Below are 19,175 nucleotides of genomic sequence, written 5' to 3'. Positions count from 1 at the left end.
AAAAGTAAGAAACGTGTAAATTCATTCTAATGTAACAATCCAAATCCAAAAGAGGTCTTTTTTGGATGTAACAATCCAAAAGCATTAAAGTAACATCGAATGTAACAATCAAAGAAATAGGCGGGATCAAGATGTTCAGCTTTAGGCGCGCACTTGACCGTACATGCAGTGCAGCATCAACTATTGCCCTTCTGATGGAAATGTTGTCATATCATCATCATCATCATCATCATCATCATCACCTTCATCAACATCAAGAGTGGGAGGAGAAGGAAGAGACACGGTTATTATTAGAGGGTGAGAGCTGAGGAGGGAGAGAGAGAAAAGAAGCTTTAACATTTGCTTTCACTACATGGTAATCATTTTGTTACTATGAAATTTCATATTTCATTTTATAAGGCCCGAGTTTTTTTTTTCTTTTTAATGAGAAAAACGGATAAGATTTATCTCACAATGGAAGAAAAAGTATTCTTTGCTAGAGAATATCCTTTTATTATTTTTATTTCGAGATTAAGAATATTCTCAATATTTTATACAATTATATGCATAATAAGGCAGCTTTTCGAAACAATGAATGCGCATCAATTATGACCTAAAAAAGAATGGGCAGCATTATATTCACTAGTTTCCTCATAGTTAAAAAAATATATCTTCTCTTTTTTTCCTTTTTATATGTATATAATTTTCTTATTTTTAAAGACCGAGCACATATATTGAGAAAAAAACTGTATTATTTTTCACTATAGAAAAGAGTCTTGACTTGCATACCAGTGGTCTATACTCGCCTCCAAAACATGATAACATATCTTTGACAAAAAAGAAAAACATGACAACACATCTCATGTTTTCTTGTGGGAGCTTATAACTCCCGTAGTAAAAGAGTCAAGGCAAGAATTCATCACAACAAGACATCTCACGTTTTCTCGATCGAGCTTAAAACTCCGTAGTAAAATAGTCAAGGCAAGAATTCATCTCTACCCCTCCTCCTTCCCAACATAACCAGAAGAAACTTCTTAGGTTTTTATAAGGAGCAATTTCTGCCTTTCTTTCTCCTTTACATTCATGGTCACTCACCTAGCTAGATAAGTCATTGTCACTTTCAATACGTATGTTGAATTCCAACAAAACAGCTTAGGCGAAAAATCCAAATGAAAAAAAAAAAAAGAGGGCTTTTATATCATTGGAGACTTCTATATCAAATGTCATGACCTTCATATATCGCTGGCTTCCATCTGCATCTCTCCCACAAATTTCAAGCACTTCTTTTCAAAATAATTTTCATCTTTTCCTTGCGGTATTTGTTTGCTATCGATCTGTTGCCCATATTTTTAGTGTTGAAGAGAATTCACCACCCAATTGGAGTTGTATTCCCAAACAAATCGACTCACTGACAGCGCCTCATGTTGTCGTTGGGGCTCTAAGCAAATCAATGACTATAATTTAGAATCTAATGATTGAATGTTTAAAAAGAAATGTAATGCAAGTAATCCACCTGCAAGTCCAGTTAAAGCAATTGAGTGAGACCTAACTGCGAAATCATAAAACATAAAGGAAAAGTGTAACCATGAAAACAAATTAGAGAAAGAAGGCACATGCATGGTCTAAGTCAAATGGCCATATATATATATATTATATGAGCAAAACTAAGGGAAGAAGGATGATGTACAGGTTGACTAATTACTAGTTAAATATCACCTTAAAATGGAAGATTAAGAATGAGAAGCGAGGCATCATACCTTAATTAAGTTGGATATCCTCATTGAATTGCACAAACACAAGAGTTTCTTACTCCCTCAAGGTCCCCATCTTCCCACACGCTAATTAGCATACATTATGAAAGAGTGTTAGAATTGTATTGAAATTGGTGAGTGTCTAATTAACAGGCATAATCCAAACTGTTTGAGATGAAAATGGGGTTATATGAATTAATAAATTCCTAGTCTAGTAGTGACATAGGGTTTTCTTTGGTAAATTACCTAGAGGAAAGACATGATAGTAGGAAAGTAAGTAGGTGGGGGCTTAAATTTAAGTATTTACCTTGGCTCAAACTCCTGAACATGGGCAATATCTTTGCCGTGAGCAATATCAGGCCAACTAACTTTCCTCCTTTCTGCCCTGAGTTGATGATTTTCCTCTACAGTTGCTGTTTTCTTGAGATTACTCTTGAGATTAAGGGCTTCAATTTTGTGAGGTCCACTAGACCCACAGCTCTTACTGTTGTTCTTATCATCATCATCATCACTTGTAGTAGCAGTAGCTTGTGTTTGATTATGATTAAGATCATGATTATGATTATGATCTTTCTTTAATGGTGGACGCTGCTTCTTGGTATAAATATTGTTGCGGTTGTGGCTGCTTCTGTTGCTCTCTTCACATTTGTAGTTAGAGCTTCTTGATGGTACATAGCAAGAGCACACTAAAGCAGTGCACCTGCCCTGCGCCGACGCCGCCAGGAGTACAATTAACCAACAAGGTTAACTCTTCTACTTATGTTGTTGTATGTTGTCGCTATGACTGTTTCATACATCAAGCAACGAGACCAATCTTGGAGCTATCTATGTATGTGGGATGTGAATGAATTGATCAGGCAGATCAAACAAATGAGTTTTTGAAGAAACAGGAGAGAAAGAGAGTGAGAGAATGCAGGGGAGGGGCTTTTCCTTAATGATTATTGCTTGCTTTAATTTGCACATAAAGAGAGTGAGAGTGAAAGTGGGAAGGAGGGCCTCTCTTAGAGGTGGGGTTTCTAGGTTTTGAAAAGATGGTTGGGAGCCATAATCATATGCTCATGCCTCACTCCACTCCACTCCACTCCACTAAGGCCTAATGCTCATGCTTCCTTTTTTGCTTTTGCCTCGGCGCTTATAACTTGTGAGGTGAAATGGGTGAAACCATAAGGATATATAGAGGATAGAGTGCTCTTTATCTTTTCACTGTATATATATAGGAATAGGAGGTCCATTGCATTCATTGCTTTTAAAAGTAACAGACAGTCTCTAAGAGGAGCATCTAATCTTCTCTTTCCCATGTTTTCCCTTTCTTTTTGTACTTTTCGCGGCACGGGGCTTGAATGAATTGGGTGGAGGGTGACAATTCTTTTCTGGAGGTAATGGAATGGCAAGGGAATAATATATATATATATGATGCTCTTTCTGTTGTGTTTGTATTTAAAATTTTAAAACATTAGGTGTCTGAGAAGGTAAAGTCATTTAGATGATCTCTTAAAAGGACAATATCATAATTGAAACGGCTTTTTCCCCCTCCTTTTTATCAGTGTATTGGTATATATTCTAATGCAAGAAATCTCTACTGAAGGAATTTGGAAGCTTATAACATGGCATCTTTCAATTTGATCCTGATATGTGTACATTATGGCATAAAGGACCTTTATCACCAATATAAACAGTGCATTGTTTACCGGAAGAAGACATTTCGTTTAACATCACAATTTTGCCTTCCATTGAAAAGGCCTAGTCTACTAACTCCCCATCACTGAAATAAGAAATTTATTTTGTTCGTGTGACGGGGATCGGGGATAGTACTATTTTGCCATCTCCTACCAATAACACAATGACACGCTGAAAAAATTCCCTCTGACACAGGGATTGAAACTTTCCACACCCTTTCCAATTCACTTGTACGCTTTTACCGTAGCCCATCTCGGAGATTGATGTGATCAATATCTTGAAGGGCATGTAGCTAGTGTTTTATGCAATCATAAACCACACATGCTGGCATCTAGCTGCCTTCCAAGTTCAAACAGAGTGAATAGCCAGCAGTGTCTATGAAGTAGGAGCCCATATCAGGTAGCTAATATTTCAGATCTAATGACAATTGAACTCCCCAATTAAAAAACTTGCTTGAAAAAAAATCTTGAATTGATTTCATTCAACTTTTACCTTTTTCTTTCCAACTATCAAATAAAAAACATAGCCTTTGGCTTCTGGAAAGGAACCAGACTTTCAGTTTGCGTTCGTTTCTTTAAAAAAATATTATATACAACAATGGGGATGCTTGGCAACTGTTGAGCATAAGAAATGCACCTAAGAGGCTAAGACAAGGTTAGATTAGACATTTGACTAGTGTATGATACTTCTCAATATATGCACGATTGAGGGGTTCAAGAAGGTAGGTACAAAAAGTTTGTTACCAAATTGTATCTCGAATCACACGTGCTAATACCCGTGAAGATAATCGACTGAGCACTTCAGGGAGCACTTTGGAAGAGATGCTGGGCAAAACTGGAAGAAGCTCTTGGATAACCCGAGACACATTTAAACCCTGTAGATGTCCCCCACAACCGCATAAACACAGCAGATAACAAAAATTAGTATCTTGAAGGAACATCATACGCCACAAGCTTTCAAGAATTTTAAAATCAAAGTCTCAGCATAAAGCCTGTAAGTACCTGATTTGATGTTCGCGATAGGGAACTTCCTGCAGTCAAGAACTCGAGTATTGTTTGGACATTGTTCAATATAACTCTATCCTCCTCTGTGATTGTTGGTAGAAGTCCTGCTGGCTTGAATAGCCCAAAAGTAGGAACCATGCTGAAAACTGGGGTAGCATTACCAAAACCAAGAATTGCCATAACACGAACCAATTGTTCCCTTGTAACTGCATCAATGCCCTTAACAATCTGCTTCGCATGTAAAAGACACTAGTTAAAACATTTAGCATGCTTTAAAACATTCTATGCCAACTGAATTCTGATTCCAAACCATGCACAAGGCTCACTAGATATGTACACTAAGAAAGCTGTCAACTTCAAAAGGAAAATAAGGGCAGTTAGACAGAATAGGAAAACCCCATATCTTTTAGGGCAGGAAGACAAACAAATCGAGGCAAAAGAAAAGAGAAACAACTCTGCAATCAATTTCCAACTAGGGACAACAGCCTTTGCACTTGAAGGATAGGAAGCTAATTAAATGATATTTCATTAATTCTATAACTTCTAGAAGTACCTCATCCAGAAGAAATTCTCTGAAAAAGTTCCCTTTGTCAGACAGTAAAAATGCTAAAGCCGCCCTTGTTTGTACTGGTGGCCCATTTGAAAGAAACCCGGGCAAGGCATTCTCTGTTTGACCTTGCAGAATGCCAAGTTCAGCCATATCACCACTCAATTCCTCTCCACCTCCACTTTTAGCAGCTGTTATGAAAGTTTCAAAGGCTTGCATGACATCAATAAATCTCTCCGCATCAAAAACTCCAGATTTCCCATATATTGTGTAACGTAAAGCACTCCTTAGCCTTGGGGATTCATCAGTCAGGAGCCTCTGACAGTGAAATTAAAAGTAAGAACACAGGGAATTTCTATTCAGACAAAGACGGAGCATTTCATGAGCAAAACACAAAAGAGATAAGAAACATATGTTGCAGCTAAAGCATGTAACCATTTAGGATTTCTTTCTACAAATTTGACTAAAGAATAACTTGTTCATTACTGTTAAAGAAACACATCCTTGACATACCTACTAACCTGTTATGGGAATCATTCCCATTCCAGGAACCATCAGGAACCAACTTCACCCAAATTACCCTAACATCTCTTGATAATACTAAAAACACCCTTAAAGAACCTACGTGCCTAGACACTTAAATGGGAATGACTGTTTTGAATTCATTCTCATTCTGATTCCATGTGTGTGAAAATGCCATCAGCAAATATCACAAAGTAGCAGAAGACATTGTAGTGTCTTTCTTTTTCTTTTTTTCAATCCACAGGACAATGTGGTTGGTAGCATGAGAAATTTTTTAATCATTAAAATCATCTCATAAATTTTTGAAAATACTGAAACCTTGAGGATAAAAGAAGGGCACACCAACTAGTAAGTTCAGGTATCCCATAATTTTTGCTTATGTACGTATTCATTTACTTTTCCAGTTACAAGTCAATCACCAAATTTCGTAGACAATATTCCACTAACCTTCTTAGGTTGACCATGTCAGCAATTTTGATCACATGGTCCAGCTAACATTCACTTATTGCATAGGCTTGTATTCGAATATGGAAGGGATAATTAAATGAATTACGAACCAAGAAAATATGCACCAGCATTAGCAGATTTAATATCCATGTGATACTAAAGTTAAATGTATAAAAAGCATCAGATACATGAAAGAATATGGATACCTGGGCAATATACGGATAGGCCTCGTCCACAATGGCAAAATCGGGATTTCCTACTAAAGCTATGCCTTCCAGGACCCCAATTGCCCTAATTATAAGAGCAAAATAAGGGGGTATCCTAAATGGATAGTCAAATGTGATTTGAGCCAAATCTGATGCCAACTCCTGGAAGTTGATATTTTTTGCTCCTCCACCTTCAAGAGCCTGATCAAAAACCTTGGCCAGAACAGGCAAAATAGGTTCTAGATTAACCCCCTCTGAAATAAATTCAAGTTTAACAAAGTCTTTGACTATGGCTCCATAATCACGATGAATAAGGTGAGCAATTGCCTCAATCATTCCATACTTCTGATCATCACTTAATTTAGTAACAAGACCTATTACAAAAAAAGTGAAATTTAGAAAAGGTGATTTGTGCTTGACAACAAGAAGAAATTATAAACACTCAATTTAACATTTTTTTGCAGTCCTCAAGCTAGGACAATGTCAAGGAGGCAAAACGGGTTAACCTTAGAGTTATGCTCAAAAGGCACAAAAATGCATGAGACTGCCAGTACATTTGGAGTGCTATGTCTAATATCAAGATACGTAACCAACCACTCATGATGAACTGAAGAAAAAGCATACCTAATAGCGATCACTGTCACAAATTGCAAGGCTTTGCTAAAGAAACATATGCTCATGTTAGGTCTGGAAGCTACATTTTCGGGAGAAATACAGGCACGGAGGATATTTCTGAATCTATCTTTTCAGATTTAGTTATGATTGTCCCATGTCTATTTTCCTGCTAGTTCATGACGTCAATTTGAAGACTTAATGAACCTGACTTGAGAATTTCACTCAACATGCTTTAACTTTTCTTATGTCATTGTCTTTAAATGAATAGGTCCAAGTTTCAAAATTCATCTTAATAGGATACCCACATTAAGGTTAACAGTAGTAGTGTTTGGTGTACTTTGACTTAAGAGTGTATCTGACTATTATTTAAGTTAGATGAAATCATGATAACCTGGAGGTGAGGAAACTCCACTGAATGGAAAAAACGTGGTGTATTATCTTTTATTGTATTTAATGTTTTTTCTATTTAGTGATAGGTGACATAAGTATATTCTTTAATCTTTTTTGTTGTTTTTTTGTTTTTTTGCACTTTTAAAAGTTAAACATAGTGCACAGAAGCATATGAAACCAATTTTCACTATATGATGTTTCTAAACAAGTGGAAACATGACCTTTCAGCAAGTACTGTAATGAGTAGAATATTACCAAAATCAAGTATGGCAAGCTTCCCATCTGGAGTACGAATCATATTCCCAGGATGAGGATCAGCATGAAAGAATCCAGTATCAAGCAACTGCAGAAAGATGACAAGTTAAAAACCGTGGTTTGGAGTCATTAAAGGCACTAAGTATCCTTGAAATTCAATTGGCCCAAACAAGAAAGAGTAGACTTTGCATTTACATAAGCAAAAACTAATCACAAAAGTGGAAAAGGGAACACAAGGCCACATAGCCTGTAATATCATTTGTTATGTTCTAGTCTATCAGTACTGTTTCTAAACAAATGACTTGACAAAATAATCACTGTTCGAAGCAGCAAGATAAAATGAAGTTGGAACTTTTCTGAACTATTTCACGATCACGTTTAATGATGAAGAAAAAGAGATCACCAGAAAAGCAACATCTATCTCTAAAATTTAATATGCCTTCAGGAATTACAACAGCACCAAGTCTACTAATAGTACTTTACCTGCTTCAGGTAGCATATGACTCCAACATTAACTAGTTCTCCAACATCACTTTCAGTACTCTGTGATAACTTCTCTCCATCTACCCATCCTGTAGTAAGAACCTTTCTTGAAGTATATTTCTGGTAGGTTTTAGGTACAACTACCTGGAAAGCATGAATCATAATCAGTATTACATATGCTCTCATGTTAATTTCTGTTTGGAAACTTGCTAAGATCACAGTTAATGTCTAATCACATCCGGAAAAGTATCTCAAACATTTGTCACAATTTAAAGGGTTCTACAGCCAGCTATTACCAGTTTTAGTCAAGATCAAGTGCACAAATATACAGAGACTACAATTCCACCCTTCAAGGGAGAAAGTCATACTACTTATCTAGACCAGATAGTATTAAAAATTAAGTGTTAAGTTTGATTTTAAGATTAGAATAAAGATTGTGTGTTAATTGTGTGAGTGCGTGTGTTGGGAGGGAGGAGGTGGGGTTGGGGTTTGAATCAAACAAGAACTTCTACAGATATACCAAAAGTGATGTTAGAACTTGTCGGACTCACCTGTGGAAGGTCTTTCCTCATCATTTCAGCGAAGAGTGTTCCATTTTCACCCTCATTAACATAATCCAGCTCTTCAAAAAATCGAGCTGCCCATTCATCAACTAATCCAACTACATCTATAGAGATCTGGAAAGATAAGGGAAGGGTTAGAGGAAAAGGGAGAGAGGGAAGGGGAAGAAATCACTTATCCATGATATTCATCCCTTAGACAGCAAGTTAGGAAGTCTAAAAAAGAAGCAACTCCTCCACGTGTCTAGAGATGTACCTGAGGAAACTTCCGGAGAACCAAACCCAAGTTTCGTATGACAAACAAATCAACAGTTACTGTTTCAAGAACAAAAGGCCTCTGCACTTTAACAGCCACAATATCTCCATTTTCTCTCAGCCGTCCCTTATATACTTGCCCGAGAGATGCTGCCACAGATTTTCCACAAGAAGATAAATTCTATAAGAGCACGGAACTTCAGAAGCTACACGTTGTTGATAAAAATCCCAGAGAAAAAGCCTCTTGTACATTTAAATATTTATCATGATTCTTACCAGCAGCAATTGGAGAAGAAGTAAGCTCAGAGTAGATGTTAGGCCATGGCTGACCAAGCTCCTCCTCAATCAGAGCCATAGCTATATCATCTGGAAATGAAGGAACCTTCACATATCATCAAATGGACATATCAGCTATGACAAAGATAACATGAACTGTATATATAATGAAATTGCCATCCTAGTCTACCTTTATGTATAATGTGCATAATTACTTAAAATCCTCACGCACAAATATCTAGGAGCTGTTTTCAAACATAAAAAAGTTCACACAGCCATATCAAAGAGTTTCTGCCGCATCAAGCTGATATATTAAAGTTTGGGAGTGCTGTTAAAGTAATAAATAACAAAAGTTTTAGAAAGTTTTTTCAGAATTCAGTAAGATGAACCTAATCAGAGTGTCTGTAGTGCATAAGTGGTGTGGCTCTTTTAACCTGCCTTAGATCATAGAATGATATATTGATGATATCCTTGTAAACACAGAAATTTTCAACTACATTTGAAGGCAGCAGAGGTTATACGTAGGTCACGTAAAAAAGATTTTTTATTCATACAAGAAGAAGAAGAAGAAGAAGAAGAGCCAGAGCATGCAGTGTTGTCACCTTCAAACAGAGTCTTGCAATATGCCAAATTCATGGAAATACATCGTGCAATGGAAAAGCATTAAGAGATTGAATCAAATCATAACTATACTATGTTTACTTCTTAACAAATGATAAATCTAAGAAAAATTATCCAACCCTAAATTCCGTGATATTTATGACAGGTGCTGCCTTCACATACAAAAAAGTTAGATAAGGCTCCATTTGGATTGAGGTATTTGAAAGAAAGGATTTGAATTTGACAATAAAGCTAAATTTGCTATTAAAAAAAAACTAGAAAAATTTAGATTAAATGTATTTGAAATGACTAGCTATAATACATTTGGAATGGGTTTGAAATGACTATATGCAAGGAGTCATTTGAAATCCATTTGTTTTCTTCATTTCATTCTTATTCAAATATTGGCATACATGGATTGTAGTCGTCTAATCTTACAATTTAACCTTATACTGTCATTTAAATTCTTAAATTCGGAATCCTTCCATCCAAATGGACCCTAAAGGATGTAGAAGGGGCATGGCGAAATCATAAGGACTGAATTTAACAGCTTCATATGAATGAGACTAATTCCTAGGTTTTTCAACCTCAAATCAAATCTTTGCTGCTTTCAACAATACACACCATATTTTCACATGCTATGAAAGCATACTTAAGTATTACTATTAGATGAATGTTTCTTTCAAATTTAGGTCAAGAAGTTTCGTTTCAAAGAAAATCACAATGATTCTATGATCCAGAAAGCTTCAAATGCAAGGAGTCTTAATCTCCTGCTCTGACCTCATAGCACAGGAGAATAAAGCAGGGCCTATTATAATTGGAAAAGTTTCAATGTATGTTTTATTTCTAACAACTAAAAAACCAAGTTATCACCCTCTTGTTTTAGAGTTTTAGCGTCTATTCTATCGTTTGTATGCCCTAAATATTATATTTCATCTAATAAATATCCTCACTGACACAGATCTCACATGATATTCCCTTAAACATTACACCGAATGTATCACATGCCACATAAGCATACAAAGGCTGACTCTACTAAGTTAACATTGTACTTGTCACAAGGGTATTCATGATATAAATGAATATGTTTTGTGGATCAAATGATGTTGTGGTTGTATCATATCCACCACACCTAGCCACCTCGCCCTTCTCTCTCTTTCTCCCCCTTCCACTCCTTCCCTCCCTCCCCATTTTCAAAAGGGCTTATACAGGTATTGCACAGAAACTTTGTAAATGTAATAATGACAACTCCTATTATTCAAAAGGTATAAGAACCAATGACTTTACCTTATCACAAAGCTTTTGTAGCTCAGTCATTGCAGCTGGTGATAGTATATCTGGTCGAATGCTCAATGCTTGCCCAAGTTTGATATATGCAGGACCCAAAGAGGTTACAATTTCTCTTAATTCAATGGCTCTAGCAACCTCATTCTGATTAAGAGAAAGTGATAAATCATTAGGAAAAAAAAAATGATGAGTGCATTTGAAGATCGAACATGCACCACAACAGTCCAAATTTCAACCTCAATATGCATGTTCCAAAGGAACAAGACCAACTACAATTTTACACAAGGAACCAAAAAGGCGAGGAAACAACACATTTCATTTGTGGAAACATTTTGTTGATAGGAAGAACATAGAGGCATTATGCCTCTTATACAATGTTTCATCTATTTTGAAGGATAATGGAAAACCATTTGAGCAGGAAAGTGAGCAAGAAAGTCCAACAAATTAGAAATTAAGAAAGAAAATGTACCACTTTTACAGACTAATAACTTCCCAATCAGTGTATGTTCTTCAATTGTTTTAACTCTCTCAAATGATCATAGGCAAGTACCAATATCTCAAAAGTAGGGCTAAAAAGACTCACCTCCTTGACCTTCTTGTTTATAATATCCCACACGAGACGCGAGAGAAAACCCCCAGCCACAGAGAGTAATTGGGTTATACGTGTCAAAACAGCACGTGGCCGTTTTCCCCAATAAGCAGAGATGCTATCAGGATCATACACCAAGGGCAAAAATTCACTGCTTTCGTCTACCTATGGATGCAAAAAAATTACATGGCATAAAAAACCAACATGTACCAGTACATCAGCTATACCAAGTTCGAAAATAGAAAGCTTTGGTTTTTTATGGCTTCAGTTGGAGAGAGCATTAAGGAACACAAAAGTGATACACATCCATTCATAGTAAGCTGTTGTCGCTTAATTTTTACTGGAAGGATGCTACTCCAAATGAATTGCATCTTATTATCTCATTTATTTACGTAATGGCATCTACAATAAAAGTTTACTAACTCCTTTGAAGACTTTAAAATGTTAAAACACATTAAGAACCGGTTTTTATATTCCATTTTACCAGTGCTTGACACTCATGTAAGTTCCAAACTCATCCACCCAAGAGAGAAAGTAAGACTTGGCTGCAGAACTTCTCAGATTATTAGTTATCAAATAGAAATTAACAATTTTTTTATTACTATTTAACCAATTAACTAGAAAGTAATGTCTCATATCCAATTGTTGCATTCTTCTTACAACTTTTTCAGCACCATTTCTAGAATATGATATTTTTTAGTAAAAAGAAGGACACCACGGCTTACTATTTATAATATACCTCAACAAGGCGAAGCTCAACATCATCTTCAGCGAACTGTGAATCCTTTAAATTTTGTCCCCGGAGACCTCTCATGAGTATTGCCAAGTCTTCGTTTTCTTCCATCTGGGCCCTCACTCTTTTTATTTCCTTCGAAACATCTCCAATTCTCTGCCATTTTCCAAAACCAATCATCTATGAGTAAAAGAACAAAATGGCATCAAGCAATCTATCAAAAATGAAATCAGCAACCTCCCAATTCGTCAGTTAAGCCTCTAAACCTTAGCTCAGGTAGTAGACAAAGGTTGTAGCTTCTAGATTCAAACATAACCATCACCAATCTAAAATGACTTCCAAGCAGTAACAGTAACACCAATGATTGACTTTCACAAACAGCTATTTGAATGCAACAAAAGACCAATTCAAGCAAGGAAAGAAATTAGAGTGACAAAAGACCAAAGACAAAGATTTTATTAAATATCCAGTTCACCGTGGAAACTCCATTGATAGGTTTTGATGTCGGAGACCTCGAGGAGCCATTGACGGTGTTAGGCAGAGGAGATTTCGGTTTTGATCCGTTAGAAACAACTCCATTGACTGGCGGAGTCCGCGAGGAGGCATTGGTGGTGCTTGGCGGCCCGGAGGGAGCGGGTTTGGGCTCAGTGGCAACCGCCAAAACGCGGTTAATTCGTTTGGGAAACCGAATTCTAGCGTTGGAGAAGGAATGTTTGGAAATGGAGATGCGACGAAGGGGTTCGCCGATTCCGCTGCAGACGAGCTGTGGCGCTGCGTCCATCTGGCGGAGCCGTAAGACCCCTGCCTTTACCTCTTTTCTTTAGAGAGAGAAACTGGGAGTTGAGAGAGAGAGAGAGAGAGAGAGAGAGAGAGAGAGAGTGAGTGACCGTGGAGCTGAGCAGAAATCAACACATGGTTATGGTTGGGAGGGAGGGACTAATTTCTACTGGCCGTTGGAGGAAGACGTGGCACGATGCCAAGCAAGGGAAGCTGTAATAGTCAGTGTGATCAACTTTGAGTTTCTTTTGTCGTGGACTTTTTCTTGTCACTTGAAATTATTACTTATGCTTTGTTAATCGTTTCATTTTCCCCTTTAAACTTTCAACCCACTCAATTTCCCTCATATATATTTCATGTCTCATCCTACCTAATTTTTTTCAATAAAATCATTAAGTTGATGATATTGTATACACATTTTAGTAATTTTATCTAAAAATTGATAAAGCAACACCTCTTTCGGTATATCTTCCACCAGATATTTTTATAATTAAAATATACCAACGATCCCATATTTAAAATATACTAAATAATACAAATATTTATAATTAAGGGCTTACATCATGCTATAACATTCTCTATCTTTGGGATTGGGTTTTTATATTTTTCCTTTCTTTTTTTTTCATAACATTTTATTAATTGAATTGAAGTCTGTTGGGACATAAGTTATTTAAGTAGCTAAGAAACCTTTTCAAATTGCCACATAGGTCAACAAACTTGCAAAGCAATGACTAAAGCAGAAAATGAAATAGAAAATCTACAAATATAATGCCCCAATAATATAAATGCCCACTTTATTAATATTATGCCTTATATATGGTCCTATTATATAACTAAGGGAACATTGTAGAGAGAATTTGAAAGTAGAGAAAGACAATAGAATTTGTGTCAATCAACTTGTATGTCTCATCTTGGTAAGACCTCTTATTTATAGGCTTACAATGATATGAAGACATTGGTTACTCATAAATTACAAGCTCATAACTATGGTATTTAATGTATATGTTACATAGAATTAGAAAGGGTGAATGTTAAGAGGTATGATGGTCATCCACCAACTCATGCATTTACAACACTCCCACTTGGATGTCCACCATACAACGACATAGTTGACTCATTAAAAACATTGCTCGGAAAACCCAATGGAACAAAACCTAAGCGAAGGAAAAAAGAGTGCACCATTCTTCTGGATTATTGATATGATGTTGGACGTACTTATGTTGCCTTATTAAAACCTTGTTATGAAAAACCCGATGGGACAAAAACCTAGTCGAAGGGAAAAGAGTACAACGCGCATATTTCCTATATGTAGAAAATTGTTAAATGCTCCCCTTGTTGAATTACTCCTCCTGATGACGACAACCTTGAATTATTTGAAGATGCAACACAAATGATATTGATATCTCATTTTCCTCCTGGAGAGCGAGCTTTGGTAATGCTTTATAAAAAAAATTTCTTCAACATCATCATTGGAGGATGTATGTGTGTCATTCATTTGAATCCTTGTTGAGGTTATAGTAATATCAAAAATATCTATACTATTTTCAAAAATCCTTTCACATTAACAATTCTTAAAATAACATCATATTCTATAATATCATCACAATAATAATATAAGCAAACTGATACGTTATCGTTACGAGGACAATAGTATAAAATTGCATGATGTAATAAGCTATTCATATAAATTTTTGTATACTATGCTAGTATGTCATAGGCTCTTTAAGAGACCTAAATATTATGATAATTTCTTTAAAATTTTGAATATGTTGAAAAGATATTGAACTTGAACTCGAACTCATAATTCAATCAAGGTACTCATTGAGGCAATTAGATCACTTTCATTTCATGATATTTGAATACATACATTGAGCTTCGGGCTCCTTAACTCCTTAGAAATTTTCTTTCAATAATTTATATAATGTATGACATTTTACATCTCTGAGAATTTATTCCTATGTATTCTTCAAAATATCGCTTCTGGCGATATCATTAACTTTACATTTTGTCATATCAAGTGATTTTATTTCACTTCATCACAAGCGCCTATTTGTAACATATACAATTTCATATCTTTTGGTGTACTAACTCTAGGTCCATTTCTTCCACGTCTTTCAAAAATATTCAATTTTACTGGATTGCCTCTTCCAGTTTGGCAAATCTTTCTTTACATTGTCGACAATCATAATAAAACGCAGATCAATATCATCATAGCCCTTTATAACTTTAGTACGTACTATATATAAACAGTATCATTGATAATCATCAATTTATAAACCCGCATTTCTCTTTATGCATGCATAAGATATAGACATTTTCATAGTCACTGGGTACCTGTGCCTCTTCAAGAGCTTTCATTGTTTTCTAATGGACTTATGTCTTCTTATAAGACTATCTCTTGCAAGATTAAATATATAGGAAATGTGGATATTTCATATAGTATTATATTATTTGGGATGCATGGACCTTTTAATATAGTCTCAACTTCAGCAGAGCCAATTGTTGACTACTTAGGCACACAACTAGACAAATCATTTGCCACCACTTTAGATTGCCTAATTAGGACATCAACATTTTGATGTGATTTATCACTTCAGCTGTGATTTTAAATGCTTCTATAGCATTTGACTTGCAATCTTCTAGTTGCGATTTCTTTCATACCTTACTTTTACATTAGGTGGCACAAAATTTTGATGAAACAATAATGAATGCATTTCATAGCAATTCACTTCAAGAACAATCTTTTTTGGTCACATCAAAATAATGTTATTTGATTGGAGTGGTAAGTGTTGTCCTTCAGGGACTAAATATAAATAATATAAAGATGATAACATGAAGCAAAATCTTCAGGTTCGCTCAATATATAGTGTAACGTAAATATCATGATCTTCAAAAATGATATAGAGCTTACATTCGCTTTAGGAAATTATGTATGCTTATATTTCTTCAGGAAATAATAGATCCAATCATATGAAATTCGTGGAAGCATAATAAAGACTTTTTTATTTACCAACAATTGAAACACATCATATTTTCTAGATTGCTACTGCTGGAGCACCTGAAAACATGAAAGGATAAATTTATTCCTTTATGCTCTTCCGCATTACAATCCTACTTGGATCTCTATTTTCTTTCTTATTTGTATATATAAGAATATCCACTTTTAGGATATCCATGAAAAATAGAACCCCAAAAAAAAAAAATTCATTGAACTTCTGGTTCATATAATATACTTAAAACATTCTTTGTGGACTTAAAGTTCAAAATCCATAACTTCTGGTTTGGAGATAACTTCTAGTTCAGAATACAAATTAAATATCCAAAACTTCAGGTTTTGATTAAAATGTATAATCAAAACTTGAGGTTTTGAATTAAGTATGTCATTGCAAATAGTTCAGATTTTTATAATCTCAAATTAAATTTTGTATTTCAAATATGTATAATGAAACTTCTAATTTCAACTAATTGCTTAACATGGAACTTTTGGTCCAAATAAGATATAAATAAATAATTTAGAAAGACAATAAAGTAGTACTAATTTTTTTTTTATTTTAAACTTACAATAATAATTACATCGAGTTCTAAAAATAAAATAAAATATGATAAAATATGAACATGAAATAGAAGGTTATAAGATAAATTGAATATATCAAACGATTCTAAGATAAATTTAATTTATAGAATTACATAAAATAAAATATGATAAAATATGAACATGAAATAGAAGGTTATAAGATAAATTGAATATATCAAACGATTCTAAGATAAATTTAATTTATAGAATTACATGGTCTAATATGAAGATATTCATAAATTTCTATTATAAAATAAAATTTAACAAGTTTCGAACTTCAAGTTTTAAAGCATAGAACTTCAAGTTTTAAAGTATAGAACTTCGGATTCTAGTGAGTCATATAAATAAAACTTCTGGCTATAGATTGAATTTGATCTTGAACATTAGGTTCAAAAAGATCACATAAAAGTATTGATTTTAAGAAAAATATGTTCAAAACTAAATGATGAATCAAAGGTTTTTCAAGCTCAATTTGATAGCAATACCATAGATATGATAATTGAAGAACTTCAGGTTCAATTAGATTGTGTGATATAGAACTACATGTTCTAATCAAATATAAGAATAATAAAAACTAAGAACCAATGAATTTAAAAGTTCCAATCTTTTGATTCCATTGTGGAAAACATGATAAAGATAAAAGAAAAAACAATGTTTGATTTTAAACTTCAAGTTCAATTAACATTTTATATATGTTATGCTAGAACTTCTTGACATGATATGAACTATGGGTTCATATTTATATTAATCTCAATAGACAATTATTAACTTTGGATATATATTAACATATATATGAAACTTCAGGTTCGGGTGCCTATATCAAATTAAAAAGAATACCTGGTTTTGAACTATAAGTCCAAATTTGTAGTAATATGATATTGTTCGAGGTAATAAAATAAAACGATAATAATAAATAAAAATTAGAAAACATGAAATCCAAATAATGTCGAAACTTCAGGTTCTTAACATGATGTATATTTTTTAGCCCAAAATCATAATACATATGCACCTGTTGACATATCAATTTGGAGGTTGACACAATTAGAACTTCAGGTTCTAGAATTTATTTATTTTAATGCACATGTGGTTGAAACTTATAGTTTGGATTAGACATTGAACTTCGGGTCATATTAAGAACTTCAGGTCCTTAAATATAAATTATTGAAATGAAAACAAATAACTGAATATAACAATAAAAATAAAATAAATTGTTGGAACTTCTGGTTCCAGTTAAAGAAAAATCAAAGAACTCCCCAAGTCTTGATTTGCTTTCTGAGAAGTGCAGAACTTCAAGTCCTTGTATATATATTAAATGGATTGAGAACTAAGAGACTTCGGGTCTTTATTTAATTATATAATTTAGGGACTTTGGGTCCTTGCATAAAATAAAAATGAAACTAAAGAAAAGAACTAAGTAAAATAAAATACAACAAAAATTAAAATATTACAATAAAATAAATTGTTGAAACTTCTTGTTCCAATGAAAAATAAGTCAAAGAGCTTCATGTCTTCATTTTCCTTTTAAGAATTGGGGAACTTCAAGTCCACAAATATTTAGGGGGGTGTATTCAATTAGGATTGTGTACGATTTTGAAAGATTTTTTTTAAGTGACAGATTTCTTGGAATAACTCTTATAGGTTTTACCCGGATTTTTAATAAACTTGTATAGACTTTTATTATAGACTTCCATACCTTTGTATGAACTTTTGTTATAGATTCAAATCTATTTGCATAGCCACTAGTCGACCATCCCTTTATTTTTTTATCATTTTTTTTTCCCAAATTCTTCCTCTACTTGCGTGCACAACAATGAAGTTCCCTTTGAAATTTCCACGAGTTGGAAACTTTCATACGCAAATAATAAGAACAGCAAACTCTTCATCCGAAAATTCAATACAAAAAAAATAAAACAACCCTTTGTCCAAAAAGCAAGGGCCCTATCATCTGGATCGCCATTAATAAATACCTAATGATTTCATAAAGTTCTTCTTCCCTCTCAATTTCTTGCCTTTCAATTTGTTCTTCCTCCATTATATAAATTGATATTCAACCACCTGAAGAAAAAAAAAATTATATGAAATCCGATCTTATAATTCTGAATTTCTTTTGGGTTCATGCCCAACTCAAGACAAAGACTCAAAAGACCAAGAGCAATGACCGACAATAGGAAAAGCTATGATGCAACAGTCGTGCTCTTCCAAATAACAATAGGAAACCTATCATCAACACCCAATAACAAGTAGATAAAGAAAGAAATTAAAAAGAATCAACCAGCTCCTAAATAGGGTGGTTCATCTTCTGCAGAGAGAAAAAAAAAAACACATCGTCTGAGATCTTTGGGGTGGAGGTTGGACTTATGCTGGCCATTATTATTTATACCTAAACCCTACAAATTCTCCAAACTCCAACACTTAATTAAATCCTTCCAAATCTATCTCCTTTTGAATACACCCACATTTAGATAGACATTTTAAAAGTTCAAACAAGTCTAGATTGAATACACCCAAACTGTTATAGACTTTTTAAAAGTTTATATAAATCCAAATTGAATACACCCGGATTTTTAAAAACTTTTTTAAACGTTCTAGAATCCTAATTGAATACACCCCCCTAAATATATTATAAGGATTGAAATCTAAAGATTTTC

General features: G+C 34.3%; 1 protein-coding gene and 1 long non-coding RNA gene across 2 annotated transcripts; both read right to left on the bottom strand.

The window, feature by feature from the left end:
* Positions 1–781: 781 nt before the first annotated feature.
* On the bottom strand, positions 782–2,887 carry LOC110759140 (uncharacterized). The gene is made up of 3 exons (XR_002527060.2): positions 2,038–2,887; positions 1,737–1,817; positions 782–1,492 (listed from the first exon to the last, which is right to left on the bottom strand). It is a non-coding gene; the product is annotated as an uncharacterized LOC110759140 (long non-coding RNA).
* Positions 2,888–3,860: 973 nt separating this feature from the next.
* LOC110759130 (Protein kinase superfamily protein) lies at positions 3,861–13,088 on the bottom strand. Its single transcript, XM_021961167.2, has 13 exons — positions 12,652–13,088; positions 12,183–12,332; positions 11,438–11,608; positions 10,855–10,998; positions 8,968–9,073; positions 8,693–8,841; positions 8,428–8,553; positions 7,877–8,020; positions 7,394–7,481; positions 6,134–6,507; positions 4,965–5,276; positions 4,409–4,639; positions 3,861–4,281 (listed from the first exon to the last, which is right to left on the bottom strand). The coding sequence occupies exons 1-13, from the start codon at positions 12,955–12,957 to the stop codon at positions 4,147–4,149; spliced, it is 2,436 nt and encodes an 811-aa protein (XP_021816859.1). The 5' UTR covers positions 12,958–13,088; the 3' UTR covers positions 3,861–4,146.
* Positions 13,089–19,175: the final 6,087 nt, after the last annotated feature.

The sequence above is a fragment of the Prunus avium genome, chromosome 1 (genome assembly GCF_965620075.1).
Source record: "Prunus avium chromosome 1, drPruAviu1.hap1.1, whole genome shotgun sequence".
NCBI lineage: Eukaryota > Viridiplantae > Streptophyta > Magnoliopsida > Rosales > Rosaceae > Prunus > Prunus avium.
This window is presented reverse-complemented; position numbering and strand designations above follow the sequence as displayed.